The sequence below is a fragment of the Gymnoscopelus microlampas genome, assembly GCF_963454915.1.
Source record: "Gymnoscopelus microlampas genome assembly, chromosome: 18".
Classification (NCBI taxonomy): Eukaryota; Metazoa; Chordata; class Actinopteri; order Myctophiformes; family Myctophidae; genus Gymnoscopelus; species Gymnoscopelus microlampas.
This window is the reverse complement of record NC_139955.1, coordinates 10,127,850-10,149,491: the sequence shown is the minus strand read 5'-3', so window position 1 is coordinate 10,149,491 and position 21,642 is coordinate 10,127,850. Positions and strand designations below refer to the sequence as shown.

General features: G+C 39.7%; 3 protein-coding genes across 5 annotated transcripts in view; 1 reads left to right on the top strand and 2 right to left on the bottom strand.

The window, feature by feature from the left end:
• Positions 1-2,627: 2,627 nt before the first annotated feature.
• nudcd2 (NudC domain containing 2) lies at positions 2,628-5,267 on the top strand. The gene is made up of 4 exons (XM_084041980.1): positions 2,628-2,835; positions 3,177-3,225; positions 4,417-4,568; positions 5,042-5,267. The coding sequence occupies exons 1-4, from the start codon at positions 2,647-2,649 to the stop codon at positions 5,123-5,125; spliced, it is 474 nt and encodes a 157-aa protein (XP_083898106.1). The 5' UTR covers positions 2,628-2,646; the 3' UTR covers positions 5,126-5,267.
• Positions 5,268-5,411: 144 nt separating this feature from the next.
• ccng1 (cyclin G1) lies at positions 5,412-12,663 on the bottom strand. The gene is made up of 6 exons (XM_084041979.1): positions 12,432-12,663; positions 10,020-10,286; positions 9,092-9,345; positions 8,552-8,630; positions 6,922-7,032; positions 5,412-6,570 (listed from the first exon to the last, which is right to left on the bottom strand). Exons 2-6 carry the CDS (start codon positions 10,284-10,286, stop codon positions 6,379-6,381), a joined length of 903 nt encoding a protein of 300 aa, XP_083898105.1. The 5' UTR covers positions 12,432-12,663; the 3' UTR covers positions 5,412-6,378.
• Positions 12,664-14,333: 1,670 nt separating this feature from the next.
• Positions 14,334-21,642, bottom strand: part of LOC311033595 (septin-8-A-like) — a gene marked incomplete at its 3' end in the record, with an annotated part of 16,999 nt that continues 9,690 nt past the window's right edge. Inside the window, exons 8-11 of one of the 3 annotated variants that reach the window (XM_084041172.1) lie at positions 21,232-21,364; positions 18,795-18,982; positions 18,149-18,214; positions 15,266-16,738 (exon numbers count right to left, since the gene is read on the bottom strand). In XM_084041172.1, coding sequence (XP_083897298.1) covers positions 16,735-16,738; positions 18,149-18,214; positions 18,795-18,982; positions 21,232-21,364 — 391 coding nt within the window. Of the gene's footprint in view, positions 14,389-15,265; positions 16,739-18,148; positions 18,215-18,794; positions 18,983-21,231; positions 21,365-21,642 lie in introns of those variants that run through there. The other 2 variants (XM_084041174.1, XM_084041173.1) reach the window with 2 other exon arrangements.

Here is a 21,642-nt window from a genome sequence, read left to right as displayed (position 1 = left end):
GATTAGCAAATCCACTCTGTTTTTAGACAAACACACATGCTGATAAAGCAGCCAAAATGACAGAAACAAACACTGACCTCAATGACACAATTTTTCGGGTGATAATTTTTAAGTGAGGAGACATGGTCATTAAATTATAAACAAATGGTATTGCATTGAGACAAACATTTAAACATAGTCGATCAAGAATCAAGATTTATAGTATTTTATACAGCATGCTCAATACAGTAAATCATTTCCGGCTATATTCTGTTCATGAAAAGCAGTGGTGTAAAGTAACTAAGTATGTACTCAAGTACTTTACTTAAGTAACATTTTTGAGGTATTTCTTACTAGTATTTCCAGTTTTCGATATTTTTTACTTCTACTCCACTACATTTCAGAGGCAAATATTGTACTTTTACTCCACTACAATGATATGAACACTTTAGTTACTTTGTAGATTGTGCTTATTATTACAAAACACACATTACCCACTTCAGCCCTTTATACATTTCGGCCATTTGATATAGACTACAAGCTCACAATGCATCGTAGATTTTCTCATTTGAAAATTTGTGAAACAGGACATTCTGCATAATGAGCATACTTTCTACTTTTGGTACTTCAAATATATTTTGATACCAATACTTTTGAACTTACTCAAGTAAATTTTGAATTCCGGACTTTTTCTTGTAACAATATTTCTACATATATTGTATACTTTACTAAAGTAAAACATTTGAGTACTTTTTCCACCACTGCATTTAAACATTGTGAGAAAGGTAGTAGTGGCCTACAGAGGCGCTTGTAAAGTGCAACCAAAAGTGCTTTATTCACTGACAGTAAAAAAACAAAAGACATAAACCAGGAGCTCCAACATGGGTGACGTAGTGGTGCCTCTCATCCTACCACCAACTCTTACTGAATATGTTTGTTGCTGCCTTGCTGTCACCTTTTTAAACTAAGCTGAGGCAATTTAGTTTGGACTTCACCATGTCAGGGGTTATATTAACCAATATAAAAATACATATAACATTATATAAAAATTCTCATTTTGGAAAGATATTGGGCCTCTTCTTACTTCCTTCACAGGTGTTACCAATAATACTAATGAAGGCTCTGTTCCATTCTGGTCAGGGTGCTGATATTGTGCATGTTGTCTCACTGGAAACACTCCATTTTGGTTCCCAAATGGCGGTGGGTGGGTGTGTAACTCTGAGAGTGTACAAATGGAACCAAATGGACCCGTGACCCGTGAGGGACCCTCACGGGTCCATTTGGTTCCATTTGTACACTCACTTTGTACACTCAATGAGGGTCCATTTGGTTCCATTTGTACACTCTCAGAGTTATGGAGGTCCTTGAAAATAAGAGACAACTGTGCGTCTGTGCCAGACTAAATGGAACAGAGCCTTTATTAGTATTATTGGTAACACCTGTGAAGGAAGTAAGGAATTCATTCCCAATATGGCTGCTGTAGGTAGGCCTACATCAGGCCCAACTTGGTACATGTTAAGCTTTCAATCATCACTTATATTGTACCTCTCATATATATTTCACTTGGTCTCTATTGCCCCCATATGGGGTGCTCCTTCCATTCCGACATCTCACCACTCCGACTAGTGGCTTCTATATATTACACATATTGCACTTACCGCTCATGATTATCACCAAGCATTCTGTCTCCCACAGGTGGAACTAGTTAGCGCCGCGGAGTGACAGGAAACGACTCAAAATGTTCACTTAAAACGCATTCAACAATAAAATCATGACTGCATTTCTTCACTGTGCAAACTACCATGTGCATATTAGGCCTTAATAAAGGTTACATTGTACATGTGCAAAATATAAAGGGGACCGCTCTGTTACAAATATAGTTGATATATCTTTTGTTATGTATTCAAGAATCAAGAATCAATACTGTAAATAATTTCCGGCTATATTCTGTTCTGACTGTTCATGAAAAACAAGTCTTTAAAAATATATATATTACCTGTTGTTGCTCACATTTCCAACCAGCAGGTGGAGCTAAATGCCAACAACCTAGCTTACAACCAGGAAGTGACAGCTCCTCCAGTGAAAGAAGAAGATGCAGGGTGTTGCCATGTCCGCTTATTATAAGCGACTTTGGGCTTATTTTAGTGTAGTTAAGTTGCTTGTAAATAATCTTGGTGATTGCGTTTTTTTGTGTGTGTAGTTGCTTATTTTGGGCTTGTTTCTAAAGTGCAGTTGCTTATTTGGGCTTGATTCACAATTTTTAAATTATTGTAAACAGTGCATGGTTGATGGTTCTCAAATATTTTCATGGCATGGACCCCCAAATTAATGTATTAAAGTATTTGTCCTTAAACCCCATCTGACAATGTTTTGTGCCAGGGAGCCCTGTACCAGATTTGTGTTAGAATGTTTCAAAAACCTTCCAAATATTTTTTGGGAAAATAGCAGATCTACAAGCTCACGAGTCACGACGCGTTGTGAGCTTGTAGATCGGCTATTTTCAATGTTTACAGTTAAGTATATAGGTTTAAAGTGTTCATAATGACCTAAGTGCCTTTTATAGTTGCTTCTTTTGGGCTTTTTTTTTTTTACCTAGACCTTAGGTTTCCCATTGCTCTCACAAAACCTGGCAACACTACAGACAAGACCAGCAGCAGCATCAGTAGGATGTCGGTCCACTTCGAGGAGAGGAGTGGGGTGGTCCCATGCCGGACCCCCTGGGGGTCCTGGTACCAGACCATGGAGGAGGTCTTCATTGAGGTCAACGTGCCGCACGGAACAGGAGGGAAGGAGGTCAAGTGCAGTTTGACCTCAAAACAGATAGAAGTTTATGTCAAGGGAAAAGAGATGATCAAGGTAAGTCTCTCTCTCTCTCTCTCTCTCTCTCTCTCTCTCTCTCTCTCTCTCTCTCTCTCTCTCTCTCTCTCTCTCTCTCTCTCTCTCTCTCTCTCTCCATGAGAAAACATGTTTACATTGCAAAAGTGGAACAATCCCATCCAAACAAAGTACAAATAAATATTGAATATAAATAGGAATGAAATTGTAAACAGAGCTGTGTTACATTGCAACTTTGAGGGAAGCCTATCCTCTCTCTCTCTCACACACACACACACACACACACACACACACACACACACACACACACACACACACACACACACTCCTGTTAACATCCCATGATTCTTCTCTACTTTCAGGGGAAGTTTTTTGGGACCACTGTGTCTGATGAGGCGACATGGACACTGGGTAGGTTCCATCCATCACCCTTATCTTTTCACACACTTGATTTGTTGGAATAGTGGTTCTCAGTCACATTTTACCCCCATAAGATTTGTTGTTGTTAGATTAGATTGAGTACAGAATTATACAACTGTCTACTAGTCAATACTGTAAGTGGAGCGAGAGTAAATTCGTATATTCTCTTATTGGGCTTACTTACTATTAGCTGGTGAAGTAACCACTTGCCACTTTCAACATGGGGTCTGTATTTTGGGCATGGCATTAGGTGAAAACTTTATACAATATTTAAAAAATGACTTGTAAACGTGTAGCTGCTATTTTTGAAAAACATTTGGAAGTATAAAATAAGGCTTTTCCTGATTTTGCTGGGGACCCCGACCCCCTGGAACCCCCTCAAAGACCCCTTTGGGGTCCCCAGACGTAGAGAACCACCGCTTATAAGCTCTCAGTGACAATTGGCCCTAGTATGTCTGTGATCTTACATTATTTCATGTGTTCCAAATACACAGCCATAGATCGTCCTATCCGCGCCCAGTTAGCAGACAGATCTCAGTGGCATAAAAGTGCTCCGTGCAGCTGTGAATTCACCCAATAATTAATTCTTAAGACTTGGAGTCAGATATTGTCCTCCTAGTTTCATATCCATTTGAAAGTTCTGGCAGAAAACGTGTGTTTAGTAAAAATACCTCCACTTTTCCACAAGATTCACACGACAACGGGCCCGGAATGAGTGCAGGACTGAATATATCACAACTTTCTTTGGGAAGCACAAATGTATGGGGCACACAGTTGGCAGGTGGTGTGATTAATTTGTACCCAATTACCCCACACCAATCACAACACATCTGTGAATTGTGTGCCCCATACGTTTGTGCTTCCTAAACATCGACTGTGGAAGTTGTTCAGTCCAGCAGTCATTTCAGGTCCGGCCTCGTCGCTGACAGAGAATGTTGTCTGTGTGAATCTCGTGGAAAAGTGGAGATATTTTACTAAACACACGTTTTCTGCCAGAACTTTCAAATGGATATGAAACTAGAGGTCAATATCTGACTCCCAAGTCTTACGAATTAATTATATACGGATAGGACCGATCTATGGCTGTGTATTTGGAATACATGAAATGTAGGTAAGATCACAGACATTGTAGAGCCATCAGTGACTCAGCTCCCATGTATGTCTTATATGTTCTCCCCTCAGAGGACAAGAGTTTAATCCGCATCATCTTGATGAAGGCCAACCGTGAGGCAGGAAACTGCTGGGCGTCCCTGCTAGAGGGCCAGTACGCCGCGGACCCCTTTGTTCAGGACCAGATGCAGAAGAAACTCACACTGGAGCGCTTCCAGAGGGAGGTCTGTATGAAATTCTCACAGAACACAGAACATACAAACGCAGATATAGAATCACAATTACTTTATCTTGCCAGCCCTATTTGCACATAATATGTGCAAATAGATCACTTATATTATAAGTGATCTGTTGCAGTTCTCAAAAATAAAGGATAGGAAAAATAATTATACAATATAGAGGCTACTCAACGCGTAAATATGAATCGCATAATCAGTAGCATATTTTAGGTAGTACACATTACTATTTTAACAATTACCAACGCTTTTGTCTGCAAAACTTTTTTATAATGTAATTTAATTTGATAATTGTATGATGCAGTAGTCGATGATTGTATACCTAATTTATGCGCCATCGTACCACGATGTTGCGCCACCAAAAATAGCAGATCTGCAAGTCTAATTCAGGCTTCACACGTGCGGACTCTGTTGATGTTATCCAGTGATACTGTTGTGAATTGGTTGTACTTCTTTGACAGAATCCTGGCTTTGACTTCAGTGGAGCAGAGATCTCTGGGAACTTCGCTGGCGGTGGTCCAGATTTCTCCAGTTTACAGAAGTGACTGGTGTAGGGACATCATCAACCAGCTGTTGCAGATGTTCTGCTACCTCAATGACATCACTGAGGACATCTATGTCACGTGGAGACGATTCCACTGTCGTTCTACAAGGACAAGCAGCAATTGCCTTTCAGCCAAACTGTAATACAGGCTGTCAAAATGAAAGCCATAACCTGTTAAGTACAGTTCACAACATGCCTTCCCATCTACTATCTATTTATAACAACCCCTTAAGTTAGTGTTTATATACAATGGATTTATTAATTAAAGAAAACGATGTACTGCAAGCTACTTTTCAATACTTTTATTGAAAGGTCCACGTACTGTATATTAGGTAAACCAGATGTAGTCAGCCAACAGTTTCAGAATTTAAAATGAAAAGAAATGTATTTTTAGTGCCAAAATTGTATGTGAAAGGGGGAGTTGGCAGAAACACCACAATACAAAGTCCAAACAGGAATGTCATTGCAAAGACTCAATATCTGCTCACTAAAATCAATTCAGTAACAACGGTTCTTCTTCACTTTGGGGTTTGCCAAGTTATTCTGGATAACTTTGCATAAAATGACTCATCGGTAACCATTAATAGTAAGGAGAACATTCAGCTCTAAGAATTACGCCTATCCTATGAGCGAACAAATCAAATGCCAGGCTCAACTCTAGCTTCAGGTCACAGGAGAAACCAGACCACACCTGCAAAGTTTTAAAATAAAAACATCTTTCATCACCTTGGGTAGGAGTGTGCATTCAGACAGTTAAGCGACCTAGGGTGGAGTTAAGGGTTTTGGGCCCGATTTCTTGGTTCCATTTTTTTGCTGTTCACAAAACCCTTCTCCCTCCTCTTCCACATAGTGGACTGAGGTACCTAGGTGGTTCTATACTTATTTTTGCTTAAACCCAGCAACCCATGCCAGGGAATACCTGAGTACTATGGCACCGATTCAAACAAGAACATACTGTACACTTGTGCAAGCAAGTCAACCAGGAAAAGAAAAAAACATGCTTCGATGGCTGCAGAAATGAATTGGGCATTGCTCGTTAAGTCAGTGAGGCTGACATAATGCAGTGTGCTCTTCCTTAAAGAACTCTGTCATCTATGACGAAGTTCTGTAAGGAAAATGGCAGGATGCGAGTGGGTGACCACCACCCCAATGGGCAACCCATACATTGTAATGTAACATAATCAAATATTTTTTGACATTTGAAGTCAAAAGGAGAAGATCAGGTATGTGGTCACCCACTGACACACCCTGCTTTTAAAACACTGACTCTGGGATGGTGGGAAGGTGAGCTATCTTGTAATAACTGTGCTTCAGTTGACGTGCGGTTCTTCCTGAAATAATCCAGCGAGGTCTCTGGCCGTATCGCTTGGAGCACTTAGTGGTGGTGTATTCAATCAGCCATTTTCTAGCCAGCTCCCTCATGCAAACTAGGTCTCCATCTTTGATCTGCAGAGGAAAAAAAATGAATAAATACCCTATACTGTTGGCAGCACATCACAGCTTCTATTTAAAAACCATTGCCAATCAAACAGCATTACCATCCGCTTCTTCACCGTGCGTCACAACATAATCCTGTCAATGCTCGCAAGAGATTCTATTCAACATCATGATTAATCATTACCTTGCCTAAATGTTGCATGAACTCTCACTTCTAAATTAATCAGTTGCATAATGGCTCTGGCCTCCAACAGAACAAAGCTCCACCCATCAGATGACAGTTGAAACACATCTTCATGGCTGTTTGGCCTCTAGTTACGGCACATGTGTTTAAAGGGCAGAAAGGCACTGGGTACTCACGCTCAAATGCTTCTGCAAACTCAGCAGAGCCAGAGATATTTCGTCGGCGTGATCGGGGTCATGTTGTTCCTGGGCTTCGAGAGACAACAAGGCCATGGCAAGCAGAGAGGGCTGAAGGGAGAAATGCAAAGATCGTTTACCTAATGAAAACTTCTCAAAGAATGCCACTGTGGAAAAAATATATTTACAAGGTCCCATAATGTGACCTGACTTGAGGCCAAATTATACTTTCCACATCACCACATGACTGAAATTCTATCACCAGCTCATGTCTGCGCAGACATAGGTGTCTCCCAGACCGCACAAGTACGCTGACTGCAAATGCGCTTTAAAAGACAAATGTATGCTCTGTTTGAGGAGAAGTTGAATGAGGAGATCCGCTGGTACCCGCTGTATTATATTATATTATTTGACAATAAAGGACTTGAACTTGAAGTGATTTTCATTAGCAGGTTTGTTAAAGGGTATACAAGTAGAAAAGAATAATACCCTGAATTTAAAAAAAAAAGATTTCTAAAAGCTTTGCTGAAGGCATTTATTAGCCAATGAGGAATAACAGGACTGCAGAAATAACTGACAAGATCAGACAGTAGACCTCTTCTTCTCACAATGGCATCTAGATATGGCACAAGTCCATCAGTTGTCTAGAAGAAGGTCATTAGATTATACTTTGTATCGAGTTCAGCCAGTTGCTCGCTCTCTTAAATGTTTGGACGTCTGCAGACACCAAATTGTAGTCTGTAAATAACCATGTATTGCATGCATCCAGTGTCTGCAGACCTTTTCAGCTACAGACACATCAGCTACAGAAACCTAAAGTACAATCAAGCCTTCACTAAGTAGAAAATGACCATGTCTTTGTTCCATTAACACATATACTGCCAATCCCGAGATATCTCGGGACATTAAATCCACCCGTTACCTGCGTATCCCGAGATATCTCGGGATCGTCTTTTAATGTGGTTTGATAACGAAAAAAAAATGTTTTGGTACCATCCTTGATTTTTTTTTTTTCCCCATGACGCTTCCGACCCATCCTATGAGAAAATTTCCGACAACCGTTTCCGGTTCGTTTTTTATCTTGAAAAAACAGTTTTTCCCTGGTTTTGGCTAAAGATCATGGTTTTCACACGGTTTAAAAAACGAATGGTAAGCTCCGGTTGTATTTTCTTTTCTTTGATCGACGAACGGTTATCCTCTTTGTGTTTAAAAACGATCTGATAGCCGATCGGAGGCTAAGCTAATCTAAGATGGCCGGTGGGGAAACGTCACAGCCACGTCACAGCCAAACGGATATGACGTTTGCAGCCTCTTTTCGCCGCTGATACCACAGAAGAAGAAAAAGAAAAAAAAGTGTAAACATTATGGGGGCTCGTACGTCCGTCGTTGCTGTTTATAAACACCATCCGATCGCGGATTTTAATGAATATATTTTTTTTGTGAACGGTTTAAAAGGCTATAAAACTCAAAAACGCTGGCAGTGGGTGAGTACCTTATGAATAAACTCTGGCAGGGAATGTGTTAATATGGAGTATTTTTGGACCCTATAAAATATGGTTTTCATCAACGACTAAACTCAAGAGGAAATAGACCATCATAAAATGATGGGTGAACAATTTTGATGGCTTACCTTAACTTTGGAGAAAGCAAAGGAGCAGTGACAAGCTTTAAGCTGAGCCTCCAGTCTGTCAAGATTCAGGATGTCCTTGCTGTAGAGACACGTTTGTAAATATTATTATTCACTACTACTAAGACAACTTATTGTATGTTAGTGTAATTGGTTTGACGGGTGTTATATATGAAATTACTCAATACAATGGCTGACTTAAATTTGGCAACAAAACACAGGAAGCACATGCTAAGAATAGGGGAATTCATATTGATATTCAAAGATATTATCAAAGATTCATATATCATGTAGTGTTAACAGCTAGGGTCTAAAATATAGCTTTGGTTTGTTACCGCTAAAGCTGGTAGGTCACGGGTAAAGCCCAGCTTAGATTCTATCATAAAAAGAAACTCTTACGATCACATCATAGCACACTTAAATGTAATACACCCATTAATCAGCTTTGGGTTTCATGCCCCACTGAAGCCACTTCTTTTACAGGGGAGTAAACAGAGCGTTGGTGAAGTTGTGCTACAGCCCGGCAGGTGGTCGTCTCCTCACCTGTCAGCATCCAGCTGCTCCTGGATGTGGCCATGAAACAGACGGAGGAAGCGGAGCGCCGTGGGAGCTTTCACCTTCCAGTACAGCTTCTCCATGATGATCTTCTCCATCCTCATCATGTCCGACATCGTGAATCGCTTTTGGCTGATGCGGATGAGGTCGTTTGCCCCGGGAACGTTCCGCTCCTCCTCTGTGGACTTCACAGCGATGTAGAAGCAACACAGACCCACGCAAGACAGGTGCTTCGGCTGAATCTGGACAGAAAAGCGAGACCGGTTTAGATGAAAGGATTAATAAATGGTTCAATGTCAAAAACTGTGCCATCACAGATGTTACTGTATGCTGTTAACCACATTAACCCAATTTGATACTTAGACAAACAGTACACCGTGTTGTGCATTTTAGTTTTTCACATTTTCGCCTATAATGACATGCCCAAAGTAGGATCACCAAGTTTAAAGTGGTTAAAAAAGGTAAGGAAACCAACTTTGCAGCCACCAACAGCAACACTATTTTATAACACCCCCCAATAAAAGGACTTTTAAAATCGAAAATGTATAATTTGGATGATGTCTGATTACCCGCCAAAGCATCTGAATGGACACCAACATTGTGAAGATGTCAGTCTTCTTACCATTAGGGCTGCAATGATTGATTCTTTTCTTAATAATAATCGAGAAACACGGTTCTTTTTATATATACTGTATCAACGAATTGACGTGAAAAAATTATAATAGATTTTTTAACCACTTGAGATCTTGAGCCCTATTTGATTACAGATCTTCAAGCTCACTATTTCTAGGCAAGTTGAGGTTTACTGTTGCAACCCTACTGGAAAAATCTATTTATATTAAATGATCGATTGTTGATCATCTTTAATAATCCATTAAATCGATTAGTCCGATTAACTGTGCACAACCCCTCTTACCTTCATGACGGAGATGAAGCGATCGAGCAGGTTGACGGCCAGGGAGAAGGTCTCCGAGCTGAAGCCAAAGAACCTGGTCAGGAAGAGGAGGTCCTTCACCTCAAACTCCCGCAGTCTGGCGGTCATCCTCAGGCCGTTGTCGTTGGCCTGTTCGATGAGCCTCAGACCGCTCAGTTTGGGTTGGTAGCGGCCCTCCCGATCCGTGAGTGCCTTCAGCTGCACTGCAAAGGGCAATGCCCCGGGTCCTGTCGTTACTGTGTCAAGCATCTGTAAGCGTTACAAGAAAAATATTATAAGATAGATTAGATTGTTTTATTTTTGTGTCCTGCACACAAAGTGTCCAACCCTCATGGGTTTATAAGACACCATTTTACGCTTACATCAGGTTTACAGTATATTCACATAATACATTCAATTACATCTCAGAATTATACAGAGTGTTCTGTCTTCTCTCCCAAGCTTCACAAATAAAATCTGCCACAACAAAATCTCCCTTAACAAAACATATCTCAAGATTTTCATAATCATCTAACTCAAGGAAATCCCACAAATATAATACATCTTACAAACAAATACCTCTCTTATATCATCATATTTAGGGCAATAAAACGTCAGTGTCACCAAGTTCACAAAACAAACAGTATCTCTCTTCCTCTGGAGTGGCATTAAACCATTATAAAGAATCTGTATGTGCTTAGTGAGATGAGAATTTATTTAAAAAATAATGACACATTTTCATTACATGTTTCTGATAATAATTCAATATAGAAACTCTGAAAGTGATTATTTTTACAAGTTAAAATAGATTCACCTGATTTTAAATTACTTTAATCTGTCGTAGGATTCATTAATATTGTAATGTGAACACTTCTGTAAGCTTGTGATGGTGCTTGGGTGGTCATAGTGTGTTGTTATAACCTAATCTGTGTGTGGCCACTTCTTGTATGCAATTGTGGTTGTCTTTGAGGGCACTGAAACTAATTCCAAATGAACTGTCAGATGTAATTTTTGGTAATAAATGACTGAATCTTGTTTTGTTTTTTAGCACATGCCTATCTTTTCACTTGGGTAAGTATCAATACTGCATTGTAGAAATACTCTGTTACAAGTAAAAGTCTGGAATTCAACAATAGCCGAACTACAGCGTTGTGAGCAGTGTTGCCAGATTGTGTAAATGTACTTAAGTTACTTTACACCAGCTGGGTCCAAATATGTCCATGTCTGACATGATCTATGCATTTACATTCCTGGCTCAGCCAGTTGTCATTGAACTGGATCCAACTGGACCAAATAGGGGTTGTAATTTGTATTTCTCATTATTATGTCTGTCCAGAGACATGAATAAAAACACATTAAATGTTAATGTAACTTTCTAAACCCCAATCTATTAATATCAACTTGTATTATCCGACATTTTTCGTTGTTTTTCAATGGTATTTGGTGAGCCATGGTTTATACTTCGCCGTGGGACGGTGTCCTGGTACGAAAATAGCCGAGCTACAGCGGTGTTGCCAGATTGTGCGATAGAAATAAGCAACTAGGTCAATGAAAATAATGAAAATAAGCCCAAAAGAAGCGACCACTCTAACCCTCCTCACATTGGCTATTTGAGAATAACCGATCTACAAGAGCTTGTAGATCTGCTATTTTCAAAGAAAAATCTTGGAAAAAAGTGAAAATGTTTTCAAATCCTCAAAATCTTGTATGGGGGTCTCTAGCACAAAATATTTTCAGAAGGTTGGGTCTGCAATAAGTTGGGTGTCCTTGGCATGAAAATGTTTGAGAACCACTGGTTTGAACAACATTAGTTAGCAATCCCAATAATAAACAACTACACTTTATAAACAAGCCCAAATAAGCAACTACACTTTAAAACAAGCCCAAATAAGCAACTACACTTTAAAACAAGCCCAAATATGCAACTACACTTTAGAAACGAGCCCAAACGCATCTACCAATATTTATACAAGCAACTTTACAGAAAAAAACAGCCCAAAGTCGCTTATAATAAGCGGACATGGCAACACTGGTTGTTGCGAGCTTGTAGATGGCAGTAGCGTTTAGAGTTTACATCCCATAGACCGTGGAGCCGGTTTGGCTTGTGATTGGTCGGTTGGTATTACGAAGTGAACGAAACCAGCCAATAAAAGCGCGCGACCGGCCGTCTTGTCTGTTCGCGATATGGGAGCATTCAGTCAATGATGTCAGTGCGTCATAACATTAACATGTCAGGACATGTTTCCCCTCGTAGACAAAACGCAAAACAAGCACAAATAACAAGGAAACAAACATTTCAACTGGATATTTTAAATTGTATTCGGTTTAAGACACGTCTAACGTCACCAAAAATATTAATTTGACAAAGCTATAACGTTTAGAAACACGTTTAAAACGATTAAACAGATCGCTTACCTTGGTGGAAGGGAAGTTTTGCTGGGATAATGATGTGCGAAAAGCGGCCGTGTAAAAAGGAGTATCCACGCGTTAGGGGGTTAATGGGTTAATAAATTAAGCAAAATAAAGAATAAGTGTCAGTATGAACTTTCAAGAAGAAAGTTTTAAGCGTTTTTAAGATTTCCTCCTATGCACACCCCCCTACCCTGGCGTAAGGTGACGGGGAAAGGGATCCTCAGAGGCTCATGCAGGGGTAAAACTACCCCATGCCCACACATAGAACGATCTGATTGGATAAAGCTACCCGATGTCCACACAGAGAACGATCTGATTGGCCAATTGATGGACGACGTTCTCTGTTCATAAACCCCCATTCGCTCATTTTTCCGTATTTCAAAATCTTGGTCCCGCCCTTTCCACAAAAAAGGTGGATCCTCCTGAAAACTAAAGCCTGTGTAATATACATCGACGATCGACGTACATTGACGGATGAGGAGACATTTCCAAGGTTCCAGCTATGGGGTTCAGAGGTTTCTTATGTTAATGAATGGCCACGTGCATGTCAGGACATATTCCGCTCATAGAGAACTGCCCAAAAATAAGAACCAATTAATAGATATTAATTGAGCCCCCCCCCCCTCTCTCTGGGGTCCCAATCTAAGAACATTTGATCCGATATGGACCATGGTCTGTCACTTTGGTCCAGAACAAATGTATTGTCTATGTCGCTTAGCCCTAGGTAGAGGTAACAGTGAAAATACAACTAATAAAAATAGACATTGTATGATCTCTTAGTTGTATTTACTTGTACTTGTAATAATGGTGAAGATTAACTACTATACATCTTTTAGCTGGGGCCCCTGGTACGCCCCAAGGACCCCTGGGGGTCCCTGTACACCACATTGAGAACCACCACTGCTTTACAGTAATCATATGCAAGCTGTAGACCTAAATTAGCATTTGATACATGCATGTAGTGTTCTAATATAGCACACCCCATAGTTGACTGTACAGTGTAAACAGAATTGTACAGGATCGTATAACAACCATATAATAAGCATGTTTAATTCATGTTGTTGCTGTGTTTGTTTTTTACTTGGCGACCACTCATACTCTCAGGAACAGTCTGGTGCTGGAGCCCGCTGAGGTCATTGAATGCAAATTATTTCACTCTTCTTTCAGTTTTAAAATATGCTGGAGGCTGAGCAACAAGACGAGTCGTTTCTTTGAAAGTAGCTTTTATTAAAGCATAAAATACAAATCCACCGTCAATAATACTTTATACTTTAGACACCACACCATTTTACCATTTTACTGACACTCAGACCTCACTGTAGCAATTCTCAATAATAGTACTGTATGTCCAGCGTAAAACTGTATGATATAGTTCTTATTTGACCTGTTAAAGAGCACACATTGCACATTAGTTGGTTAGGAAGGCAGATTAGCAGATTAACTCAAACATGGTTGTTTAATAAAGTGCTTATAAATTACAATCCTTTAAAGCAAACTGATGCTACTGTTATTGTTACTTTATCATTTCACAGTGCAGATAAAATCACTAGTTAAAAGGCATTAATCAGGAATAGCAACCAAAACAAGGGATCACGCTCAGTACAGAAACATAAGGATCACTGGCTTTTATATTTAGCATCTTTTAGTATATGTATAGGGCTGGTTGTCAGATGACATGCAGAAACTATAACATAAAACCATGCTATGAAGCACTATTTATGTATCAGTGCGTCTGAAGGATAGAATGTAGCAGGCTTGGAAGACTCCAGGTGGATCTCTTGCAGGGATGTTGAGACAGTTAGGAATATTTCTCTCTATATATGTTAAAAAAACAAAACTTTATTTCATGGTGTAAAAAATATTAAGCTTGTTAATCTGTAATCTTTTGAAGCAGTAGAAAGTCTTCTAATTCAAATTCCTTCCTGAGGTTAAGGAGCACGCAGACGGAAGACTATACCAGCTACGAAAAGAAAGAAAAACCATTGATCAAACACTATACCAAGGGCAAAGTCATAATACCAGTGTCACTTATTTATGTGGTCTGGGGGTCCTGGTGGGGTCTATTCACATTTCAATCCCAAACAGTACACCTCCTGATTTAATTTAGCAACACTTTAACAAGAGAGGTTGGTAGTGATTAGGAATTAATCAAATTGAATGAAAAATCAAGCACGTAACTGGACCTCCATGCTACATAATTTGGTGCCATTGTGATTTATTGTATGCACTCTATTGTGTTCCCAACGCTGGACTTCAGGGGTCCAGTACTGCTGGGTTTATATCCTGTCAGGTGATTAAATGCATTCACTTGCAATCCCAGGTCTACAGTAACTAGTGCCTTATTAGACAGCTATTACATGGAATTAACGCCCTTACTGAATATAAAACCAGCAGTACAGTAAGCGAGTTGAGAACCACTGTCTATTCAATGGTCCTAGAATTAAAAAAAATACACCAACTCCACAGTTACAGGTTATTATAAGCCAGCAGGAATGAGAAAACAGTTCAGTGGTCATTAATGTTATTATTGTCGCTTGTTTGTTGCACTTCATTGAGAATGAAAACGAAATGAAAATGTAACTCCAGTGGATGGCCTGAAATATGATGAACATACTGTATACAACAAACTAATACCATGGCTTGGTTATTTGATGATGAGGATTATGTTTGGACACCAATGGTACAGACCCTGGTCCTTTGACATCCTTCCTGGTATACTGTCCTACCAGGAAGTCAACTGTGTTCTCACAGTATCCTTGTCACTTCAGCCATCTATTCTTGGAGAAGTTATACGCTGGCTTTTTTATTTTAATTACTAATACCAATGCTGCTACAATGTCTGAGGAGCAGAACAAATACCTTTTCCTCTTCTGTACCTGTAGACAACATTTTACAATAAAGACCACCTTGCATCTTGAACACCAGGTGAATACAAAATTTACCTCATGGTACAGTATAGGACCAGGGTTTATGACCACCAATATACTGTAGAAAACTCATTTTTTTCTCCCCAGAAAATATGAAAGAAAAAAAGATGGATGGATGGATGGATGGATGTTAGGGTATGTCAATAAACACATGAACTGATGGTCTTTCCTGTTTTGTCATTCTTTATTTATTTGGTTGTAAAGGCAAACAAGAGATCTTCATCTTTCCTCTCTAGTGTCACTACCATCTCAAGAACCTCAACTATTTTGCATAGAATGGGTTATAGGTTATAGCCAACGCTAGCTCTTATTACAACACCTGGCTGAGACAGAGAAGAACTGTATTGAAATTTCTTTGAATATTAGAAGATCTGCATTAAAGACAGCAATGGAGTAATTCAGCTTTTGAATTAGTGTAATCTACAGACTTTGCATTAGGGCTGGGAAATATATCGATAGTCTGTCGATGTTGTGTTATGACTAGATATCGTCTGGGATTTTGTATATGGTAATATTGCGATATGGTAATGTGTTGTCTCTCTTCCTGGTTTTAAAGAATTACAGTAAATTATTGTTACTGTTTGAGCTGTTCTATTATTTGCCTTTTACCCACCTAGTTATTATATAGGCGTTACTGATGATTCTTTTTTTAATCTCATTGTGTAAATATGTCATACATATTTCACACACACAATATTGTCATACTATCGATATCGAGGTATTTGGTGAAAAATATTGTGATATTTGATTCCGTCCATATCACCCAGCCCTAAATAGCATGTATAGACACATACACAAATGCATTGTATGTAATTGTATACTGAATCAAAACCATCAGTTCACTGTCAATATTTGAATGCCACAATGACAGTCCCAACTCCTGTCCACACATTAAAGCCTGATTTATACTTTGTTGTATCAGTGTCATGGTGTCGTGTGCTGAAAATAGCCTATCCATGCAATGCGTTGTGAGCTTGTGGGTAGGCTAGTTTCGGCCCGCGACACCATCGTACGACGAAGCATATTAGGCACAAGACTTCTCAGTCGTTCACCGAAATGTGAGATACATTTCCAATGGCAGATGAACACACTAAAACAACACAAGCTATGTTATGACAGCGGTCCACAGTTGTGTTATTACACATCTAGCAGAGTCAGCGCGAGGGACACATTAAATCCACTGTGCATAGCCACCTTCTTCATCCATAAGTACACAATGGCTTATGGCCAACACATCGCTCTGGCTCTCATACGTGCATTGCCACAGTGTCATCGAGTCCACACATACATTGTCAGTTAGTAATGTCAAATATAACAGTCCCTGTTCCCATGCTGATGGGAGACACATTCCTGGTTTCCCTGGATGTCTGTTCCAAAAATCAACTGAAAAGGGAAAGAAAATATGAAAGAAAATATGGCAGGCAACAACACAGGATATGATAAATAAGACAGAAATCAAAGGGAAAGAAAATTATAAAATGAACGATGTAAAAATGCAAAACTGGCGTGCGCACTGTGCAGTGAAGTGTTTGTTCTTGTTTAAAAGCTTTGAATAGATAAAACAAGAAACATCAAGGAAATCGAATCAATATCTCAATCACAAGAGCTGAAGCCGAACAATTCTATTCACTGTAGCTCACAAGACTGGTCCAGACAAATTAATCCAGACCAAAATGTTTCATTGTTTTCCAAGTAGAGAACTCTGATATAATGTCCTTTGGTCTAGATTGAATGATGTCTTATTGACAGGAAAAGCTTTTCTTTGATTTTCTTCTCATGTTTTTAAACAAATCCAGTAGAGGGCGCTGCAGTCAGTTAAATGTGCCATTAATTGCAACTGGTGGGGGAAGGAATCATTTTATCACACTTTAACTGCACTAACCCTGGCATCGCTATGTTGGGCACATAAAAAAAAACTTTTATAATAACAATAATAATAATAATAATAATATTTATTATAAATGTTTTTTATGTGCCCAATATAGCGATACAATAATAATTATTATTATTAGTATAGTATTATTATAATTTCAAAAATAGTGAAATTAGCCAATCTACAAGCTGACAACGCGTCTTTGTAGACTGGACTTTTATTGCTATTCACCATATAATATATATATATAGTATATAAAGCTTAAGGGTTTAAACACGCTTTACCTCTATGATTCTACAAAGCTGTTTCAGTGTCAAGACGACTGAGTCAAGGGCAAATGTAAATGACTATGAACAAAAGAAATGCTGCTAGTGGAACGCAGGCTATCTGAGCATCCTCTGTGTGACACGAGGCGTTGGATAGCAGTCATATGTAAACAGAAAAGCCCCCGTCTGAGACGCAGTCTGCCAGGTCAGAGGGCTGTGACCCTCCCACTGTGTCTGGGCAACGCAGTGTCACACTCAATCTGTCCCTGGATCAGTGTCTGTGCCAACATGGCTCCTGGCAAGGTAACACTATCTCATTAGTCACGTCCGGCTCTCCGTCTCCCCACGGTCTGACCGACTCCGCACAGCGTCTAATGGCTTGAGGAATAGCTGCGTTTAATTCATTATCTCTGATTAGCATTGGAGAATTTAGTTTAATGACTCTAAACTCTGTGACACTGAAGTCACAAGCAGCCACTGCTTGGAAGTCGTAGGAATTAATGCAAACGTGTGAAAGCACTAAGCAGTAAGCGCACACATCCAATGAATAATGAAAACCAGATGCTGGACAGAGAAACAGTAGAAAAGGAGTAAAATGAAGTCTGCACACTAGAAAATGCTCCCAAGATATATACAGTATATTTGTGATATTACCACCACTTGTAGTCTCGCGTAGCCAGGTGATCAGAGATCTCCGCCTGCTGGTACATCTGGTAACATCTAAAATCAATGAATGGGCGGAAACGATTCAGAAATGTACAAAAATAACAGCATTGCAGCACCAATGCAAAGTCGTTAGGGTGGTCCTTCATTCTGCCATAGTATCAGAATTGTTTTTTAAAGCAGTAGGTTTGTTAGCACTGGTTTTCCCTGTCATCCAAGGAGCCCATTCAAGAACTTAAGATTTCCCCAGACATATCAGTAGGCGGACATCTCTGATCGTCTAGCTACGCGAGACTAACACTGGTGATGTTTTGAGCCCAAGTGCCCCCACCAACCCCCTTTTTTATGTTCTTTATTCCCCCCTTGCTCCCCGATCCCCCCTCTTCCTTTTCTTTCTCTTTCTGGAAATAATAAAAAAAAACATGGAGCTGTATTTCACCCACTTTTTTACACCTGTAAAAACCTGTGATGTGACAATAAAGTTGATTCTTATTTTTCTTCATCAGACAAAATCAGAACACACACACACACACACACACACACACACACACACACACACACACACACACACACACACACACACACACACACACACACACACACACACACACACACACACACACACTCGAAGACTTACTTCTTCTTGTCCTTGTCCTTCTTGAAGGGCTGCGAGCAGCCCTGCAGGGCCTGACCCATCAGCGTCTCAGCTGCCACCTTCCTCCTGTTGAAGGCATTCATCTCCTCCTCCAGGTCTCTCCTCTTCTCCTCCAGGTTCCTCTTCTCCTCCTGGTGCATGCGCTTCAGTTGTTCAAACCTGTCATGGAGCTGGAGAGAGGAGTCAGCAGAGACATTTCTCAAATCTTTACAACGATTAAAATAATTCAAAAATGTCATTTTCTTCTTTTTTTTCAACACAGTGCATTGTGATTCGTGATTCATTGTGGGCTTGTAGATTAGCTATTTTCTAAAAAAGGTTTTGTTCACAGACATACAGACATGACTGATTAAAATACTCTGGACAACAACAACAGTATTTTACTTTTTTTTTTAAATTTAGAGTAGGCAATCATTTTGTACCCATTTTTCTCCCCAATTTAGTCGTTATGCCAATTGATTCCTTCCCACACACATTTCTGTGTTGTCCCTGCTGTTGTATCCTACCCAACAGTATTTTACTTAAAGCTGCTGTCAGTGATGTTTTGGGTTAAAAAAAAAGTGAAAAAGTGAAAGCTCTATATACTTATAGTAATCATTGGTATGGTGTTTGTTCGGTAACAGGGGTCTCCCTGTCTCTCCAGCTCTTTAGTAAACAGAAAATGCATTTTCAGGTGGGACGCCAATTTCATCCAATCAGGGAAAAGAGAACTCATTTATCAGCTTGGACCATTGTTGTGCGATGCGAGAGTGCAGACTAGCCGACACCAACTTGGGACTCCTGAAGTCCCTCCTGAATGCCCTCCACACCCAGTGGTGGGAAAAGTACTCACATTTCTTACTTAAGTAAAAGTATCAATACTGCATTGTATAAATAAATACTCTGTTAGAAAAAGTCCGGAATTAAAAATGTACTTGAGTAAAAGTGAAAGTTATCATAATATCTAAAATGTATCAAAATCTTTTGAAAATAGCAGATCTACAAGCACACCACAGGACGCGTTGTGAGCTTGTAGATCGGCTATTTTCAAATAGCCAAAGCATATATAGGGCTGAAGTGGTTAATGTATGTTTTGTAATAATAATCTAAAATCTACAAAGTAACTAGTAACTAACATTTACAAATAATTGTAGTGGAGTAAAAGTACAATAATTGTCTCTGAGATGTAGTGGAGTCGAAGTAAAAATATAGAAAATTGGAAATACTCCAGAGAAGTAAAACTTCCTCAAAATGGTACTTAAGTACAGTACTTGAGTAAATGTTCTTAGTTACTTTACACCACTGTCCACACCCTCCTGTCTAGCATCGGGTCTTGCGCTCCGCAGTGTTTTTAGCTCCGCTGTTACGCCGCAGTGTGTCTAGACTCTAGGTAAGTGCTGTGCCTCTTTCCCCTCCTACAGTAGCTGTGCCTTGGCTTGGCTCCCACAGTGTCAGTTTGCTCGCCACCAGTTCCGGGCACCTGACAAAAGTGCCCTGCCAGCCAGCCTTTATCCTTTCCTCTCTGACCTTGTCTGTGACACGTGGGAGGCCTCCGTAGAGGTCCACGTTTCTGATATGATGTGGTCCGCCCATGTGCAGTGGTGGAAAAAGTACTCAAATGTTTTACTTAAGTAAAAGTATCAATACTGGAAGTAGTACTCTGTTACAAGTAAAGGTCTGGTGTTCAAAATGTACTTGAGTAAAAGTATGAAAGTATTGGTATCAGAATGTACTTAAAGTACCAAAAGTAAAATTTTCAAATAGCTTACGTACAAAGTAGGACTAAAGTGGTTAATGTATGTTTTATAATGTAATAATTTATATCTGTAACTACTAACTAAAATGTTCAAATAATTGTGGAGTAAAAGTACAATATTTGCCTCTGAGTTGTAGTGGAGTAGAAGTAAAAGTATTGGAAATGGGACACACTCAAGTAAAGTAAACTCAAAATTGTACTTAAGTACAGTACTTTAGTACATGTACTAGTTAATTTCCACCACTGCCCATGAGATCAAGTACCGTGCCATTCGTTGCATCATTTGTCTATAGACGCAATCCGAGGCCTTCTCCTGCTGTGCTGTGGGCGTCCATGTCTCAGCCCCGTACAGTAGCACTGACTGACTCCACTGTAGCCATGAACAGCCAACTTGAGGTCATCTCCCATGTCTGATGAACAATTGTATAGTGTTCCAGTTCCAATTTTGTCTGCTCATTTATTTGTTTCATCACTTCCAATTTCACTTGTTTATCCAGTATCCTGTATGATTATGCCGACCTGAAAATACATTTACTAAAGCGCTGGAGAGATGGGGAAACCCCTGTTATCGGACAAAATACTATATAGCAACGATTACTATCAGAATATAGAGCTATTTAACACTTAAATAAAATAATTATAAACACTGACAGCACCTTTAATGATGATCTATATTTTTTTTACCTCTCTTTCTTTTTCTTTCAGCTCCGCCTCTGTCTCCTTCACTTTGTTGACAAACATCTGCCTCATCTCCTCCTCCTTGTGCTGCAACTCCCCCAAAAACTCCTTCCTCTTGGCTTGGTACGTCTCCTGCAGGCTGAAGGTCACAAAAGATGAAAATGTCAGTCCCAGCTCCCACTGAAAAACACAATTCATTTATATGCCGCAAAATCAAGTTAAGAACGGATGCATGGCTGCTGCTGGCTATCGATAATTCCAAAAATAACTGCAGTTTGGCCATCATGACAGAGAGGGGGATTGATTTGCTTGCAATGCAATGAATCGTAGTGTCATAATGCATTACAGGGGCATTAACTGCACCTAAAGGAGAACAGGAACATCCTTGTCAGCGATTTAACCATATATTGCTACAAA